General features: G+C 41.5%; 1 protein-coding gene across 1 annotated transcript in view; it reads left to right on the plus strand.

Annotated features, from left to right (window-relative positions):
• Window positions 1–1,040: 1,040 nt before the first annotated feature.
• SLC17A6 (solute carrier family 17 member 6) overlaps window positions 1,041–20,154 on the plus strand; it is a 38,426-nt gene continuing 19,312 nt past the window's right edge. Inside the window, exons 1-3 of the mRNA XM_047071920.1 lie at window positions 1,041–1,126; window positions 3,902–4,154; window positions 5,689–5,807. Coding sequence (XP_046927876.1) covers window positions 1,041–1,126; window positions 3,902–4,154; window positions 5,689–5,807 — 458 coding nt within the window. The remainder of the gene's footprint in view (window positions 1,127–3,901; window positions 4,155–5,688; window positions 5,808–20,154) is intronic.

A 20,154-nucleotide genomic window follows, 5' to 3' on the forward strand; every position in this document is an offset into this window, starting at 1 on the left:
AGAGCTGGCGGTAGTGTGCTGGGCAAAACGTAGGAAACTAGAAGTAACTTGTCAATTTTTAATTAAGTCTTCCTCCCTTGAAGAGTCAAATGCACCATTCTCCCTGCAAACTCTGGAGATGATGACATATTTCCACTTGGTTTCCATAGCATCCATTCCTGAAGATCCCCAGAATGGTCTTTGGTCAGGGCGACCACCCAGCTCCCCAAGAAAGTTGGCAACCTGGCCAGCCAAAAGCAGCTTTCCCTTTTCCGGAAACTTACTCTGTCCGTGGTGCTGAACAATTCTGCCGAGACGCGCCCTGAGGAGCGCTGTCAGCCGCGCTGAAAAAATCTTCCCTGACGCTGCCCAAATCAGAACTGTGTATCTGTTATTTACTCACGTCCTCAAAGAGCAGCAAGCTTTCTCCATCTTAATTCGACACTACCGCAGAGCAGAGTTGCGCCGGCGTGATAGGAGGAGATCATAGGCAAGGAGGAAAAACTAACATCAGCATTGCTCACCTGAGACCTCAGATGCTCCCATGAGTTTGGAAGTGCTCTGCTCCCTACAGCAAAGACACCATTAAAAAAAATACTATTCTTCTGACTTTGCTTTTACACAAAGGTTCTGTGGTATTTCCGCCTTTCGTTTAAAAGCCAGAAGATTTGGCAGCAATAAGGTTTTCAAAATCGGGAATTTGCATTGTTTTTCAGTGGACTGACTTCCAGGACAAGGACTCATCTGCACCCGCCCAAATACCATGGCACTGCGTGCGCCCTTTGCCACCGGATCCTCCCCTTCCAATGAGACTTTCTGATTGTGTCTACCAACTCTCCTATTAGGAAACCCGTGGGTTGCATGCAGCTATTCTGTTGTATTCTCTTTCTCACTCCCTCCCCTCTCTCACTCACACTCTTGCTGAAGGCACACCAATACCGTTCTGCTGAGAAGAAAAAGCCCACAACTACCTTAAGCGATTAAGACAATATGCGCAACTCTCGCCTTTCATAGCGATCACTATACAAATCTGGCAAGAGCCAACACCAGTCTTTGCAAGAATGGAGTCGGTAAAACAAAGGATTTTGACCCCAGGAAAAGAGGGGCTAAAGAATTTTGCTGGAAAATCCCTTGGCCAGATCTACAGGTAAGAGAAACCCATATTTGCCTGGGCAAACCCATATTTGCCTGGGGCTCAGCATGAAAAAATCTGCAGGGCTATTTCCGTAAACCCTGCTTGCTATGAGAGGTTGTAATATGATCGGAAAGTCTTTTTTTGTTGGTTGCTGCTATTGCTCAAGCGGGGCTGCTCTGGAAACCTGCTTATTAATTCAGGAATGTTGCACTAAATGAACCTGTGTGCTGTGTGTGTGTGTGTGTGTGTGTGGTTTTTGTTTTGGTACCTGCAGATTCTCATCCTTTCCTATCCGGGATTTACCCTCTTTACAATTGAGAAATGACCAGCACCTGTTCAAAGAATCTTTCTTTTGGTGCTCATAGTGACAACAAATTCCTTTAATGCAGACACATGAATTTAGAAAATACAACCCTCAAAGAAATCAACAAAGAAATTCCAAAGAGTAATGGCAGAAAGAAATTTAGACCTCAGCTTTAAAACAACTCAAGTAGATAATCTCCCAGTGGAATCTTCCTTCTGTGCTGAAGGAGGAAGAATCAAAATATATCAATAATTAATAGCTGAAGCATTTCCTCTACCCAAATCCAAAACAATATATATGTGCTTTAATTATTTGACTTTTCTGAGAAGTCTATGTCTTGCATGGCAAATGTCAGTGTTTATAAGAAAAAGCATAATGACTTTGAAAGTACTGGCAATGATTTAATTTTTTATCGTCCCTGTAGTCAATGTACTAATTATGCTGAAAATTTTGCAACTTTAAATTATTTTAAGAATATTATATGAGTACACTTTCCTTAATAATATGAGCAAAATCAATAAGAGAGGGCAGAAACAGAAGGATAAACGATTCCAAGAGAGCGCTAATTTTCACTTTTGGGAAAATGAAGCCCTTAGAAGTGTAGAGAAAATGTACACAAAATGACCAATGCACTTCCTGATTTTCCAAATCTCTTCGGATCTGGTGGGCTTCATGTAGGCACCCCATCATGCACCTATGCGGCAATAGATACCGCAAGGGCCCTGCAGTCCCGCAGCTGCCCTGGAAAAAAGCTCTTCTTTCCCAGCTCAATTGCCATCAGGTGGGGAGTTCAGGTGCATAGTCCAACTTTGCATATAACAGCCTAGGAGCCAATGTAAACAAAAAAAATCGAAAAGAAAAGAAAGAAAGAAAGAAAGAAAGAAAGAAAGAAAGAAATCACATTAGTTGAATTTTTTTCTCCCAGAATAAATTGCCATGTGTTCTGACTTTGGGATTGAACTTTAAAAATACGAATTAACATAGCTGCAAAAACCTTTATGACTTATTCCCCAGGTGGTATTTTGTAAAATTGGAAGTCTGACATTTTTTTTTTTTCTGGTAGCCTCAAATTGTTTGGCAGTCAGCTCCCAACCTGTGCATTCTTGGAATTGATCTTAAAATTTCATTTGCTTTACTCCCATGTATGAAAATAATTGTGTGTGAATATATCACTTAAAAGGGCACACAGAAAAATGAACTATACAGTGGATTGAAAAACATCTGCAAACTGTAAACGGAGAGGTTCTTTGTTTAAATATCGAAAGTATCCATCCCAAGAGTCCACAGTAATTGTACTGTTCACATTCATTCTCTCTCTCTTTTTAATAGACATTTCACAGATATATCGTGGACTAGCATAACACCCTCAGCTTTTAGCAAAACCATTCCATCACTCCCCATTCCCCTTCTCCCTTCCTCCTCCCCTCAAGGACGAAAACCTAAAAGGAACTGAATTTTAAGGGTGAAATCTTGTGAAATACTATGAAGATTAAAAAACACAAAACAAAGCAAAAATTTGAGATCTACTGTGGTGTGGGACATCTTACCAGAGTTGATTTGGGGCACGTCTGTGTATCTGGAAGTCGCATTTTACGTCTTTGGAAATGTGCCCAAGACATTTTTCGGTGTTTGTAACCGAGATAGTAATGACGCAAGATTGTGAATAATTAATTATTCATGTTCTGGCAGTAGGAAGCTTAGGTGTCGGCCATATGCTGCGGAGGCCTTTGTTTCAAACTCGAGTGACAAGGAGAAGAAAGTAAGATGTGTAACGGGAGAGTAAACGGTGAACAGGCACCCTGGGACTGGAGGAATGGGCAATAGAATGCGTGCGTGACACTCTCAGAGAGCGCTCACAAGACCTTCTCCGCGTGGGCGCCGGTCAGGAGCGGCCTTAGTCCCTGGGGGTCCCCGCGCTCAGCTAAGAGGCAGGATCGCGTGTCTTTAACCCAGAAGGTTCAACTTAGCTGGGAAGGAAGGGGTAGCGCGGGTGCAGGTCTGAGCTGGGCTGGCCTGCAGAGCACCGGCCCTCGGGAAGCTAGTGGCTGGATAAAACCGACCGTCGCCGGGGGTAAAGCACTGCAGGTGGGAGAAGTCTACACGGTTGCTGACGAGGCGCCGCTCCAGTAACCCACTCCCTCCCAAACCACAGACCCTCGGAGAAAGTTAGGCCCCAATTGCCTGTGTCTGTTAATCCAACCCGCTGCGGGGTGGATCCCGAGGGAATGCGGGCTGGGTGCCACGGGCCACACGGCATTAAAGTTGAAGAGATGCTGCGGCAGGGAGGGGGGCTAGCAGGAGGCTGGAGAGCCGGGGAGGTCCCGAAGCCTGGTGGCGCCCTAGCACCCTAACTCCCGAAGGAGTCGAGCGAGGCAGCGCCCCTCCCCGCCCCCAGCCCTGACGGGTCCTGGGAACTGGGATGGGTCGGCGTCGGGGGTGCCTAACCCGCCGCGTCCTTGCCTTTCCCCCGCTCTGCCACGCAGGGTGCTGGAGAAGAAACAAGACACTGGGGAGACCATCGAGCTGACGGAGGATGGGAAGCCCCTGGAGGTGCCCGAGAAAAAGGCTCCACTGTGCGATTGCACCTGCTTCGGCCTGCCGCGCCGCTACATCATCGCCATCATGAGCGGCCTGGGCTTCTGCATCTCCTTCGGCATCCGCTGCAACCTGGGCGTGGCCATCGTGGACATGGTCAACAACAGCACAATCCACCGAGGGGGCAAGGTCATCAAGGAGGTGGGCAGCCGCCGGCCGTGTGGGTTCGCAAAGCCGCCTCACCTGTTTGAGCTCCATTTCCCCCCTGAAAGAGGAAGGCCTGAATGCTCGCCAGCCCCCTGCTAGCGCTTCTAGAATAGGAATAGACCGCGATAGCCATTAAGGCCTCCCTTTTCGCTTCCTCTCTCTGGGCCTTCCTTTTCTCACCTGCAAAGTGGAAAATAGCATGTAGCTCACTAGCTTCTTGTCAAGAGTGACTCCATACCAGAAGTTAGTGCTTACTAATGTACGCTAAATTTAAATCGAAATATTTTTCTTTCACTCAGAGGAAGGAGTAAGGCAGCATATCAGTGATAATGTCTCCCTGATTTCCTCCAATTCCTGCCAAACAGTCTTAATAATAAAAATGAAACAAAACCGAAATCAGATCAACTGTGAGCACATGGGCAGTTTCCACCGAAGGGCCTTTAGGAGTTGTCCACTTAACTGGTGGAGAGAAAAGCCAAGCTCAGCAGTGCCTTGAGGTCACCGGTCATACAGTCTGATAATCTCCTGAAGGGTGTGTTGGGGTGATGGGTAGGGAGAGGAAGGTCAATGTCAAAGTCACTGAAACCTGTGGGTCTAGACGTCCAGTTCAGGGATCTGAGCGACCATTAACAAGGCAGAGCCGGGGTAGGGGGGAGAGAAATTCGGGAACTCACTGTGGATGCGAAGCTGTGAGCGCCGCTGGTCCCCGGGTATTCCCAGAGACCCTGCAAAGCAGATTTAGTTTCAAAATACTACTCAAAGAGACGAAAAGGGTCCTCAGTTCTTCAGGAGGCATAAGCCCTCCTCCGCCTTTCTGATGCTGATACTTAAAGGTTCACCCAGGCTGGGGAGGGCGGAGTTAGGCCTTGACCTTCACACACACCCCTCTCCAGCTTTTCTGACCACCCCTGAGGAAATCCTCCTCTCCATTGACCACCCCCACCCATTCCCCAGGCTACTCCAAATCTTGCCCACCTACGCCCATCCCCATTTTGCCTGGAGGATCCTTTCCTCTAGCTCCTCGGACCTCCTCACCTTCCATCCCAAATTCCCCACCTTCCTTCCTCAGAATTTCCCTGGTTGGATTTCATTCTGGAAGAGACCCCACTACTGCTTTAGTACTGGCTGGCATCGGCTAAACGGACCCCGGTCAGGGGTCTCTGTCCCCAGCCAGCAAATGGAATCTCTTCCTGGGGAGTTCTAATTTTCAAAACTGGAGCCCGGAGGACTCCTCATTCATCGAGGTGATCAGATCTGGCTGACAGTAGTTGGGGAGCAAAGCCAGGGCGTCCAGCTTCGCCATTAACTGCAATACATTTCAAACGAACACAGTTTTTCAGTTAAAAGAAGCATTTCTTCTCTATAAGAAGGTATAGATTCAATTTTGTTAGAAAACGAAAATTCAGCCACCTCCAACCCCAGAATGCAGGGAGCACCCCGGGGATTGAGGGCTCCTGAGCGTGAGTCTGCAGCCCAAACACTGACTCTCCTCTTTCCCTCCACCCCGTTTCCCCTGTACCCCCCATAGAAGGCCAAATTCAACTGGGACCCAGAAACCGTGGGGATGATCCACGGTTCCTTCTTTTGGGGCTACATCATCACCCAGATTCCGGGCGGCTACATCGCGTCTCGGCTGGCAGCCAACAGGTAACGCGTCCCCAGGGCGGGGGGTAATGGGGCTGGTACCCTCACAAGGGGCATCAGAGGCTGGGGGCAGGGACCACAGCCCCGCGGGGATTGGAACTCTTGGGCAAGGTCTTCTGGTCCGCTGGCACCCCATCTCTCCGGGCTGGAACTGTTCGTGCCTCGTTCCAGAATTAGGCACCCGAGAGGATTTGGGATCGCCAGGCAGGGCCCTAGTTGCCGCTTTCTCTCTGCCCTGGCTGAGCCAGCTTTTCGCCAAATGGTCTACGTGCCTTAAGGCCTGGTAAGAGCTGAGGCCAGGCGGGGTGTGGCCGGGCCGGGACTGAGCGGCTGGGTGCACAAAGGCGAGTGTGTTGGGGGGCGTCACGTGCTGCGCTCTCGGCAGGGCGTCCCTCGGGTGCCCCGGCTCCCTGTGGTGCTGACCTCCCGGCAGGGCGCATCGAACGCCGGGCCACCGAGCCCGCCCAGATGGTGCTCTGGGTCTGAAGGATTTGTTTCTATGGAGGCAGGCGGGATTTCAGGCGCCGGGGGTGCGATTCCACCTGTTAATGAGCTCCAGCGAATAGGGGCGGGGGTGGGGAGGGCGCTCAGCTGAGTCCCGCGGCCTCCAGCAATGCAGCGGTGGCTGCAGTCGAGCTCCCAGCGCCAGCTCTGCGAATGCCGTCGGGGTCAGCTGCAGAGACACCCCAAAATATGGGGCATAAGGACTGATAAGGTTTGGAATACCAAGGAGCACAGCCTGGCCACTGGAGGGTGAAAGGCAGCTTTATTTGCTTCCTTGTGTATATTAAGATGAATAAAACCAAGTGCTCCCTAAGTCTGAATTGGAAAACTGACAACGCAAGCACTCACGTTTTCAGGTATCGCTTCGTGAAGACTCCAAGTAAAGACTTCCGGTCTTTCTTCAGACCTCGAATCTATGACTTCACCTTTCTCCCTCCCCTCCAAACTCAGATTTTCTGGGGAAGAAATCTTGAACGGGGCACCTCTCCAGTCTTGATCTCTTCTTTGCTTTTGTAAACTGGTCCCTCCTCATTTCTCAGTAAAATCTCCCACGCCTCTTCTAGTGGCTTTTGTCACCTCTAATTCCATTCACCAGCTGTGACTTCCTGCCCAAGACTTTTCAGTCTGCTCCAGAGCCTAGGGAAGAATTCTTGGAAATTTATTTTAGGTTTAACAATCCTTGGACCAGAATTTTTGACCATTTTTTCAAAATGTCAAAAGAAGAGGGCAAAAGATTAGGAATAGTACCTTTTGAATATCATCTTTACCTTGGCACCACGATGGTTAGTACTCAGACCCAACAGGAGACAAACCAGTCTTTTAAAAAAGGGATCAGTGTAAAATTAAAATCATTAACTATTTACAAAACCCAATTCTATGGATGAGATAAATCAAATTGAAGAAAATATGTCATTAAATAGTACTGGTAATGTAGTAATGAGCGTGTTACATTTTTGGCTTTCATATCCCTAATGTATAATGTCTTGAATCTTTTTTTTTCCCCCTAAATTTTTTTTTAAAACAATATAAACTTCCCAGAAAGATAATTCAAACATACATATATAAGTATTTTCACTTCAGGGGGAAAACAACCAAAAATTCTCACACACACACACACACACACAAATGATACAGCAAACTCAATGTAATGTGAAGTGAAACTATATTATGACTGTGCCTTTAAGTTTTTTTTAGAGTCAAAACCTTCAGCTTGCCAATTGTTAAAATGCTAACATTTTCCTGCCAGGAAAAAACACCAGGGATGCCCCAGCTTTCCCTTGTTGTAACACTGGGAGGTCAGTAAACAGGTTTTTCTGGTTAACAAAAAAAACAAAACAAAACAAAAAACCAAAAAACAAAACAACAAGCTCATTGCTATCATTTGTGTTATGTTTATTAAAGACTAATGCTAACTCAGGTTCTAATTGACTGATAGATTTTCCTTAAAGGAAACAATTGTGAACTTTGGAAGTCCTATTTGGATCTGAAATGGATATTCAAGGAAGAGAAACTTAATATTTTCAATGTCTTATGTCCTCCAAGACTGAGAAAACTAAGTTAAAATTTATTGTAAAATACTACAAACATATGGAAAATATAGAGTAACTTCCTTATCAGACCTTAGGATTTTGACATATTTGCTTCATTTAAAAAATATAACAAAACATTACAAATACAGTGGAAATTTTCTGTGAAAACAGGTCTAAAAGATATATAACATTTTCTTTTCTGATGAGAAAACTACTGTATAATAGGTAATAAAAATATATAAAAAATAAAATGTAATAAAAATCATAAATAATTTAATCACACCGAGACCCTATTGTTAATATGTTGGTAAATGTCCACGTAGTCCTATGGACATGGAATTTTATTTTGGAAAAATTTTTTTAAACATAAAATCTGAAAGACTTTTATAATTGGTTTGAAAGATGTACATTTCCTATGATGTTACCTTTTCAAAAACAGTAAAAACAACCCAGCAAGACCAGTTTTCCACCTACAGATATGGCGTGCCCATTCACATAAGCCTCTCCCTATAGATCATCTAATAGTAGAACAAGATTTCCCTTGGGGGGTGGGTATGGGGATAGAGTCCTGTCTGTCTAGGTATAAAAGAAGCTCCCTTTGGAAAGTGTTTGTCATCACAGTCATGGGCAGGACTAGAGTAGAGGAACTGAGGTGTGTGGAGACTGCTCCTCTAGAGAGAAGAGCTCCTGGCTACGCCCCCTGGCAAATTTCTCAATGAAAAACCCAGAGCAGTGATTTTGCCTCTCCATTTTGTGCTTTAAACAAAAGCAGCAACACCCTTGGTCAGAATACAGATACTTGGTCCCTTTCTGGTCAAATTTCAAGTATTCCTGTTTTCCTCCTCATTGAGAGACAAAGCCAGGGGAGTCAAGGGGAGAGAAAGGACTCTTGCATCATGTTTTCCTTTGTCTTTGTCTTAAAGGGCTATTGCACATTGTGGGCATGAAAATTTAGTCACCTCCATGGAGGGCTTTGGGGTGAGGAAGCCAAGGAGGAATCCTTACAAAATCTGTGGTGTTTTTAGATGAGAACATACTTACTACACGGATAAAAATGCATCGGGGACAAATTCATTTTACCTTTAAACAGTCCAAGACATGGTCTTGCAGTAATCCGGATAATTACAAATGTGGAATTGCTAAGGATTATTTTTTATCTTGCATATGGACTGGTGAGGAACCTAGTCAAGTACTTAACAGGAGACACAACAGAATTTTGACCAAAGACATAACCAAAGATGGCCAGATTTACCAAAGAATATTTGGTCAACGTTATGTTTTTCATGGCCGATATTGTCTTCACAAAGGCTATCCTTTCTGTCTAGGGGCAATATTATTTAAACCTATTTAAAAATTTTCTCTCTCCTGCTCCTGTCCTCTTGATCTTCCAATGCTGATTTGGTTCTTTACAGAGCACTTATTGCCAGCGGTCATACAGGTATTTTACTTATCTGTTTTCTCCATTAAAATGTAAGCTCCATGACAGCAGGCTGTTGTGTCCATGTAGTTCTTCCTGCTATATCCCTGGCATTTCAAGAGTGCCTGGCCCATGACAGACACTTGTTGAATAAAAGTGTTTGGGATTAAAAAAATTTTTAAAGGCAGTATGGTATAGTGGTTAAGATACAGGTTCTAAGCACAAACCATGTGGGTTTAGACTCCTGAATGTACTATTTAATAACTGAATGACATAAAACATTATTCAACAACTCTGAGCTTCAGCTTATATTTCTGTAAAAGGGGATTAATCAAACTACTTACCTGATATGAGTATCATGACCGCTAAGTAAGAGAATCCGTGTAATGTTCTTAGAAGTGCCTGGCCCGCGGTAATTGTTGGCTGTTACCATTTATTATTAATAACGTCCTGACTTCAGAAGAAAATGAAAGAATAAATAATGTCTTATGGCCATTCAGTACTACTCGTGTTTAAATCTGTCTTAAGCACCTTTAAAATTATTTTTCCATACACATTATTTACAGCTAAAATTATTGTTCACTGAAAATGCCTTACATCTCATTTGAAGGACTCTCTTAAAAGAGCTTTTCGGCCAATGGTATAGACAGTGCTAGTAATTCAGCGCATTCAGTCTTTGAATTCTAGTCAGGCATTATAAATACACTTAGAGAAATCCATTTAAGTTTGAGGGTAGACTTCTCTGTTGATAGTTACAATTTATTTCCCCCTACGCCTATCCTTTATTTAAATAGTGTCTGATTCTGGTGCAACACTGTCTTTTCAGGTATTTCCTGGCTTTCTAGCCTGACTTTTGCTAAGGAAAAAAAGAAGCTCTTTATTTGAATTAAGAGATTGAACAGTGGACTTTGGCTAACAGAAAGAGCCCATAGTAAAGCGGAATAAGGGTCATCTAATCCAATCTTCTCATTTAGAGACCAGGAAAGGAAACAGAGAATCAGGGATCACAAGATCACCAAGAGTTTGGGACTAAAACTCAGGTGTGCAGGAATGCATGACCTTAGTCTATCTTTACACTGAAATTTAACATCTCTGCCTGATACCTTGTGCTTCACCACAAAGTTCACTTTCAGCAGTAAGCTGAGCCATCTGCTCTCTCAGTGAGTGCCTACAATCTATAATGCCCCAAATCCAGGACAGAAATCCAAGAATTAGAAGGAGAAGTCTTTAGCAAGCCCAAGGGATCCTTAGATTTTGGTGGTAGGAAAAACATACTGCATTTGTGTGTGTGTGTGTGTGTGTGTGTGTGTGTGTACAGATTCCCGAATCCATATGAATGATTCTGCTCTTTTCTTTGCAAAAGACAAAACCCAAACTTGGTAACGACTTAAACAAACGACTTGTGATTGTCTATAGGAGAAAGCAGTATTTAGAACTTTTTCTCCCTACCTAGCCCTTTGGCAGTGTGAGCTCCTGCAAGATTATAGAGGTTTGAGCATGACTGAGGGTGGGGGGAGAGGTGGGGTACTTTAGACCTTTTGTCTGCAAAAAAGAAGGGATTTTTCCTTGGGATTTTGACTGATACAACTTAATTCATACCAAAAGAGAGAGTGGTTTATACTGAAAAAATCTACAAATTCAAATGCATGGATTTTAAAACTGTTACCTAATGTTGAATTTGCAATTATAAAAACGAAATCTGGTATACTTTAGGTAAACATTCTGACTGGCCTGATTCTGAAAAATTCTCATGTGGGAGGGATTTTCAGAAAAAGAGGAGTGAAGATATTTTAAACTCAACATCTTCATGTTTTAAGCCCAGAAAGGAACAATTTACAGGTGTTATTCTTTTTCTTTCACAGAAATAAAACACTGAACATGTACTTTATTTACTGGAATAAGCATTGGAAATGAATTCTTAAGCATCATTACCAAGCACATATACAAACGTTCTCTGTCTACCTATCATCCATCACCATTTTTTCTCCTCTACTTACCTGTCCATTGCTACCTCTATTGCAAGCAGGGGTTCATGAACCCTTCCAGTGAAAAACATTTGCAAATTCCTTTTGTGTGAGAAAATAATTCAGACTATGAACATAAAGCTGCTGCAAGAAACCACCATCCTACTGCGGTGGAAATGGTTTGTCATCATCCAGTCCTTTAGGGCCAGAGGTGACTCTATTTCACTCATTTAGCAGCCTATCAAGCATCTCGCCACCTTCCTATTGTGGGTTCTCTAGGTTATGTGTCTGGGACAACACGGAAGAGACCTTCCTTTTTCTGACAAAAGAAAATACCCTTTGCACAAGACAAATAGATGGATTGAGAGGGGGAGGGGTCCCTAAGGGCTTGCACGTGGTTTGCTGGCTTGAGCTTCTCTTTCTTTCTATTCTCTCCTCTCACCCTTTCTAGCTCTGGCTTCCCCTGCGGCTGCCACATCCAACCTACTGCAGTGCAGAGGCAGCCTCTAGAGGGGAGGGACGTGATTTTGAGGGAGGAGAGAGTCAGGTGGGCAGCTGGTAGAATGATTCTCCCGCTGCCATATGCCACTGTTGGGGCTGTCTCATTTCTCTGTCATGAGTGATGAAGTCATTTTTACAACTTAATGATGTACCAAGGGACCCAGAGGGCTGGCTTGTGCTTGTGTATTCCTTTTTAAATATGGGACCGGAGCATCAGATGTGACAAAGGGAGGCGCCTGAGCCCTGATTTGATTATATTAAATAGATTAAACAGCCTGAATCAGTCTATTCTTACAGACCCTCTAGGAAAGGATTAGTGCCACACCTGGGGTGAGGAACACTAGTTCCCTGTTAAGGGATAAGCCACTGCCCAAATGGAAATGGATTGATTGATTCTGGGAAAATGGATAGCATCTGTAGGAGTGACAGGTCACCAGTGTTCCTGTCATCTCTTCCAGGAAAATCCTTGTGGGGTGGGCTTGGTAGGTGAGGGTGTTTGTGGCTGGGGGGCAGAGAGAATAATATGACTGAGGATTTCACAGCTAACTCACTCTGGACCACACTGAATATTAATCATCAGACAGCGGGTGATGCACGTTTTCAGCAAATGCATTTGCTTTTCCAAACATTTCTGTATCAGGGTACTATATGCTTTTCAATTTGGGGAATCTGTTTAGTAATGCAGAGCCTCCTACCACACATACATACACACATGTATGTGATCACAGGTGCACACACATGTATGCACACACACCAGTGTTCTTAAAATTATTCTGTGTAAGAGAATATGATCATTTCACACTGGAAGACAAAGAATTGTGTGTGTGTGTGTGTGTGTGTGTATGTGTTGTAACAAGTAGAGGAAAAACAAGTAGAAATTAGGTTTTAACTTGAAAATAGGCAAATTAAATTCATTTTAGTGTGTCATTTGCTGCAGGGGAAATCATGAGGAAAACAACAATTTTAAGTAGCTTTCAAGTAGTTTATCATTTTTAAAAGCAATCTTTTTTTTAATGTTTATTTATTTTTGAAAGAGAGAGACAGAGAGAGAGGCAGAGCACGAGTGGGCAAGGAGCAGAGAGAGAGGGAGATACAGAATGCCAAACAGGCTCCAGGCTCTGAGCTGTCAGCACAGAGCCCAATGCGGGGCTCCAATTCACAAACCATGAAATCATGACCTGAGCCGAAGCTGGACGCTCAACCGACTGAGCCACCCAGACGCCCCTAAAAACAATGTTAATAAGCAAATGGCCCTTATTTTATTTCACAGAGGTTATAAAGATGTTCTGTGAGAAATGGAGAGCACCCATCAGTTTCTAATCTTGTTCTTAAGGCATTGAAATGTTCAGATTTTTCATTTCTTTGCCTTTTTTTTCTTGGCCCAGTTACTGACGCCCATCTCTGACTTATATTCACACTTGAGTGGGTTTTTCAGGTAGGACTTTAACTGTCCATTATAAGGAGAATGACTTTAGGCAAAATGAAATATGCTAGTTGAGATTCAGCCTACTGTTTGGAATTTAAAGTTCGGCAATACTTATCTACTTAATAACTCTATGGCTTGATTATTTGTTAAGTGAAATTAATGGTTTAGTTTATTGCAGAAAATTTTTTTGTAATTTGCCAGAATTTTCAATGATGATTTAGTTTTTAGGTGTAGTACTGACATGAATATATTGCCTGAGATTACATATATTGATATAGATACTACGTGATATTCTATAGAACCTAGATTTATAATTCAGAAAGTAAAATAATATATTAAACATGGAAAATGTTTATTTGGGGAAATTTATTTCTATAAATTGTTTTTTTGATGTGAAGTATAATATTTATTTGACTATACATTATTCACCTTTACTTGGAATAAGTGGTGCATCAGACCTTAAGTGAATTTCTTGACTGACATGGATTATAAAGCAAACAACAAAACAAAACAAACCTGACAATATAAATCAGAAGTCAGCTTACTTTTACAAATGTGTAATTGGTTACCTATATTGAATAGAGTCTTACATTTCTACTCTATAATCGCCATTCGTTAAAACATTCTCAAATAAACTACGTTACTATTTGATGTCATTAAATTTAGCACTTAACCTATTGAGAAACATTGAAAATGTCCCTGAAAAAACCCACAATGAAATTTCAAAAGACAAAAAAAAATTGTAAAAATGAACCTGGAAAGCAGCATAGGCCTACTGAGGTCAAGCAGTAACACGATTGCTTAATTTATATGATGGAGTAGAGGACAGCCTTCTCCTTCCCTGTAAAGAGAGTCTAGAAATCTAGCTTTTAGATTAATGTGGGGAAAAATAAAACCAGCCCAAATGAATGGAAATATGGAAGAGACACTCTAACCATGTACAATGGACAGGCCTGAGTGAATATCAGAAAAGCTTTTCCATCAATGTGAAGTAGATCATTCAGGGATAAAGTTTCAACCTCTCCCTAAATAGTACATTTGTATTGGGGTAGGAAGAGAGAGGATATGAGTTATTAATTGTTTTTGTAATTGCCTTAGTTCCCCATTTCAGGAGGCAGATGAAATTGAAATTGAATAGAATACTAAATACATGTGTCACTAAACTTTTTATATACATGATCTTTCTTCCTCATAGAGACTCTGGAAGGCAGACATTCTTAACACTTGTTTTACTGGTGAGAGAACTGAACACAGAATAGCTATTATTTCCTCAAATATTACTAGCTGGTAAGAGGAAGAGCTGGGGTATCAACCCCAGTATGTCTAATTTCAAAGGATGTGCTTCTTTTCTAAACACATTTCTCCTGTTAAATACCTTTGCCGTGTGTTCCTTAAAACATTTTTTTAACAGTGTCTTAAAAAATTTCACTGTATTATTTAGTGCTGGGCTAGGTCCATAGGAAAGAACATGGCTGTGGAATAATTTAAAGCTTTTTTTTTTTTTTTTGCATGAGTTTGGTTTTTACACAAGTCTTCTAATCAGAGGGTAAATCTGGAAAGCCTATTATGGTGGAAACTGCTTTCAGGGCAGCAGTACTATGAGATGCAATTATGTGTCAAAGTTGAAACCAGTGCTAGAGATCATGAAACTCACATGAATATTACGTGTATAGATTTCCTTCTGTTGAGATACCAAAAATATGTTCAATGCTTATGTTTGTTCTTGGAACATCAAGCCAAACAAACCAATGATTATCAAGCACCATACAATATACACGACTATATTAAATATTGAAAAATGGTAGGATTCTTCAGGAGGACAATATGTCATCTCTGAAACATCACCATCTAATTTAGTTATGAAAGCAGAGCTTTAGAAAGAGTGGTTTCAAAGGCTGATGAGGATGCTGTAATAAATAAAGTATAATGGCAGTTGGTTTCAGGAGATTCTACAGTGTTGTTTAGAAGACTTAAGGATGAGGCCAGGCTGGGCCACATACTTGAACTCAGCAACTATCTCAAGTGAGGATTTATCCACAGGAATACTCTAAATTCTAATCCATAGCTGCCATCCTACAGTTATTCTGTGAGAGTAACTCAGCTTCCTAGGATTATTAAGATACCAAGAACAGCAGTTCATTCCTACTAAAAGCTCAAAAACATACAAATGGTCAATTGATTGAAAAGGATATTGGGATAACAAAGGTTCAAAGAAGAATCTGTTATCACACACATCTCAGGAAGGGAAGTTATCATTGCCTTCTCTTTACAGTCTTTCTACAAAAGTAACTGAATTGTTACTTCTTAAGAGCATGTTATCTACAAAGCATTCTGCTAGCATCATAGGGGTTGAAGAAGTGAGATAAGGACCCTGAATGTGTTCCCCAAGAGACACAAATAATGCAGGGGGTAAGGGAACATGTGATCTCTTGAGTTAAGTCTTATAAAAGCAATCTACAGTGCTTGAGAAATATCTGAGAGGAGATTAGCTGAAAAAAGAGGTGTGTGTGTGTGTGTGTGTGTGTGTGTGTGTGTGTGTGTGTGTGTGTTGGGTGGTTACTAGGGATAGGATGGAGGGATACTAAGACAAGTATAATTCATTTAGACAATGCTGTACATTAAAAAAAATGTTTTGTTTTTTCTGACAGATATTTTAGATGGTCTACTGAGGCACAGACTGAGAGGCTGATGCAGTTCAATCAATTCTGTATGTCTTCAGAAGGGGAGAGGGAATTTTCAGTATATGTCTTCATACACTTTAAGCTGCTAGAATTTCAAGATGACACGGAACAACTCTGGGTCCGTTGTTATAGAAATAATACTATTTAACTAGGGCAAAAACATTCTGGAAAAAAAAAGGCAAAGAATAACAATTCTCTGGAAACTCTATTGAATGTTGGGAAATTCCTGTGTAATGATAGATGATATTTATAAACCATACACACGCTATGAACCAGGCACTGTCCTCTTTCATAATTGACTTAACTAATCTCCATGATAGTCCTTTGAAGTGTGAAAACTTATTATTTCCATTTTACAAATGGAAAAAGTAAGGCTTAGAGAATTTAAGTAATAACTTGTCCAAAGTTATAACTAGAAAGAAATTAGAGTTGGAATTTGAAATCACACACCGTAACTGCAGCTTTTATTCTTAATATTATGTTGTGCTGTTTTTATGTCCCCAAGAAAAATATGGCAGTTGCTCAGTCAATTTGGTCAGTGAGGGCAGTCAAAATTAGGCCAGAGAACCTCACTTTTGGTCTTGATCCCACCATCAAATTACAATTTATATTTTGTAAGTGATATCATTTCTATCAGCAGGTGTTTCCATTCCATTCTTGCCACTCCCCTCTATCGTCAAAGGCAACCCTCCCCTTTTCTACCTATGTCTACCTCTGTCCATTTTAAGCCTGTCCCCCCACCTCTGCCCCAGATGTGTCCTTTTTGTGGTGTCTTCGGGGAATAGCTAGCATAGTCCTGCTAAACCAAAGATTCTCAAGACAGGAAAAGTAACATCAGCATCACCTGGGAACTAGTTAGAAATGCAAATTCTCAGGACCCGCATATACCTACTGAATCAGAAGCTGTGGCACCCAGCAGTCTGTGTTTTAACAAGCCATCTAAGGTGATGATCATGAATGATGAAATCTGAAAATCACTATTTTATACTCTGGAACTTGTATTCCATACTTACTTCTATTTCTTCCATTTCTCTGTTAAAACCTAGACTTTGCTCATAGGAATTCAAAACCCTCTCTAAATAAGCTCATCCATTTAATGACTTTGGAAAATAGAACAGGAGTAGAATCCTTTTTTCCTCCTCACTGCTGCTATCATCCGTTATTCAGCAAGTTTTTGTCCTTCAAAGTTGTTGTGATTTTATCTGGTGCTGCCAGAACAGTGTAAGTATTAGTTATGCTGCTGTTAGAGTACGTAGAACTTAGCAGTTAAGTATCTAGGATCTACAACCAGACTGAGTAAATATAAACCATAATTCTCCGCTTATATCTATGTGACTGTAGCAAGTTATTTAAACTCACTTGCATGTAGTTATTCTATTGTGAAATAAGGATAGCGGTGGCAGCTTTCTGATATTATTGTTAGCTTAAAATGAGAATCTAGAACACTGACTGACATACACTAACAATTCAATAACCATTGGCTATTTATTATTATTTCTACTTGACTGACTCACATTTATGGATTTATTATTATGTGCCAGGCACCAGCCTAAGCCTTTTAAGTGCATTATTTTTAGTCTGACAGCAGTCCTATGACATGTAATTTATTAATAGTTCTTTGTACAGATCTTAACACCCCTTAAATGCTTATGATATGCCAGACATTCTTCTGGGTGCTTTACTTGTAATAATACATAGGTTCTGTTAATGTCCCCATTTTGTAGACCAGGAATGAAGCATAGTCAGTTAAGTAAACAGCTCAAGATCACTCAAGTAATAAATGACAGAAATAAACTTCAAACCCAGGCCTTAGAATCTGTGCTCTTGACCATTACACAGCTCTGCCCTTTTTTATAGACAAGGAATCAGACACCCAGAGAAGTGACATAACTTTCCAGTTACATAGTTATTAAATGACAAAGCTGGAGTCTTATAAAAATTTCTGTACCATGTTTATGTCACTATTTCTCCTATCACCATTAGTGACTTTGGCACCTTGCTCCTCTGCAATCCATCATCTTGCCTAAATTTACATGGATCCTAATCACTTTATGTCTCCCTGGCCTTAACAATCCCTTGCCCCTTAATTCTGATCAGCTTTTGTGTTTACTTCACTTTAAGGGCTTGATCATCAATTATCTTCTCTAATCACTCTAAGCTACGTTATGTCCAAGATGTCATGGACTTACAGACTCTGCTCTTCCCCTCCTTGTTCAATCTGCATTTCCTCACACCCTCTACTAATTCCTTGTTCATAATCTCACCCTTGATGTTCTTACTTCTCTTACGCAGGCTATAGGGTACCACCATGCCCAGCCATTTTAAATAGTTTCTAGTTTCTGATATATAATGAAATCTCTTCCATGTTTTTGAACCTTTGCTGATCCATTTCCTCTTTTTGGAATTTCTCCCTCCTCCTCCACCTTCTTCCTCTTCTTCTTCCTCTCCTTCTCCTTTTCCTTGTCCTTTCTCCCTTCTTCCTTTTTCCTTCTTCCTTCTTCCTTCAACAATTCATCTTCCAAGGCCCAACCTGAGAGTATCCCTACGAAGGGCTTGCTTCTTGGTCACCCCAGCTGGAATGGTATTTTCCCTCTTTTGCTTTTCATTTGTACACATTTGTACATTTTTCATTTCATTTGCAGTTCATTTGTTATGAACTTTGGCTTAAGCTGTCTCTTGCTACTTGTCTCGTTCTTTCTCTTACTACACCAAGGGCCATTCTTATGTTTTCTCCTGAGTGCGTAGTAGCACCATATTGGTGAAAGAGCATTGCTTTTCATGTCAGAGAGCCCTAGATTCCAATCTCCACTCTACTGCTTGCTTTTATCTTACACAATTCTGGTCTCCATTTTCCTATTTGTAAAATGAGAAGAAAGTGTGACTCAGAGAGGTAAGGATTACATGAATTAATGTAGGTGGAGAGTATAGTAATTGTTCTGTAAGGTTTAGCTTCCTTTTCCTCCTCAGCACAGTACCCTACTCTAAATACAGTCTCACAAAGAATTGGAGTGTGAATGCATAAATGAATGTTGAGTGAAGTGGCTGCTTTAATTTTGGCTGTGTGTAGCACAGGAAGAGAAGGTGTGAAAGCTTCTCATACTGGGCAAGAATTTTGATAGATTTGTAAGTACTTGGATATTGATTTGGATAACAACTATATAAAATTTTAAAAAGAAGATGAGGTTCTGAAAAGTCTGATGGATTTCATTTTTAAATAGAAAAAAAGTCAATGTGTTTTCATGATCCAATAGCAACTATAATGAAAAAGGAATAGTATGGGAACTTGCAAGTGGGAAGCATTTAAACATGCCACATGATTATATTATTACAAACACTCTTCAGGGTGAGAGTGAGAAGTAAACTTTGAAAATGATCTATTGGTGTTTTATTTCAGGAATAGTAGCGTGAGTTCAAGTAGGTTTGTGAAGATTACTACTTAAATTTACACTTAGAATCCTGAAACACATTACTGACTACATGTATGCATAATCAGATGAAAACCCTAGTGGTAAAACCTACTGGCTTTGGAATCAGACAGACTAGATTTGAACCAGGGTTCTTCTACTTGGAACTGATTAGTGACTTGTGCAAATGATCTCACTTATCTGAGGCTTAGTTTCGTCATCTATAAAATGGGTATATTAATAATATCCATGTCATTGGGTTGTTAAGTGGCTATGGATTTTATGGCATGTGAAGTGTTAGCCTGGGGTTTAGCAAGGTGAAGAAGCATTTATTAGATTTAGGTCTAACTATAATGGATGCTTAATGAACAGTTCATAATTGATTCAGTTCTACTAGTGGGTGATTTTGTCCCCCAAGGGACATTTTGCAATTTTTGTAGACATTTTTGGTTGCTACAACTTGGGGACAAATGCTACTGCACCTAGTGCATAAAGGCCATGGGTGCTGCTAAACATGATACAATGCACAGACAGTGTCCCACAACAAAGAAGCATCCGTCCTGAAATATCAATAGTGTGGAGGTTGAGAAATCCTGAGCTATAGAATGGGTAAAAGTCATCTCTCCTGACATTTCTAGAGACAGCCATATTTTAAAACACTTCATGGGGCTCCTGAGTGGCTCGGTTGCTTGAGCGTCCAACTTCAGCTCAGGCCATGATCTCATGGTTTGTGGGTTCGAGCCCTGTGTCAGGCTCTGTGCTGACTGCTTGCTTAGAGCCTGGAGGCTGCTTCAGATTCTGTGTCTCCTTCTCTCTCTGTCCCTCCCCCGCTTGCGTTCTGTCTCACTCTGTCTTTCAAAAATAAATAAATGTGAAAAAAAAAACACTTCAAATGGGGAGAAAGTGATGGTTGAAAGTTATATT

Source organism: Lynx rufus, unplaced genomic scaffold (assembly GCF_022079265.1).
Source record: "Lynx rufus isolate CCGP_SWC_20201006 ecotype Redwood Valley unplaced genomic scaffold, mLynRuf1.p SCAF_9, whole genome shotgun sequence".
NCBI classification, from domain to species: Eukaryota; Metazoa; Chordata; class Mammalia; order Carnivora; family Felidae; genus Lynx; species Lynx rufus.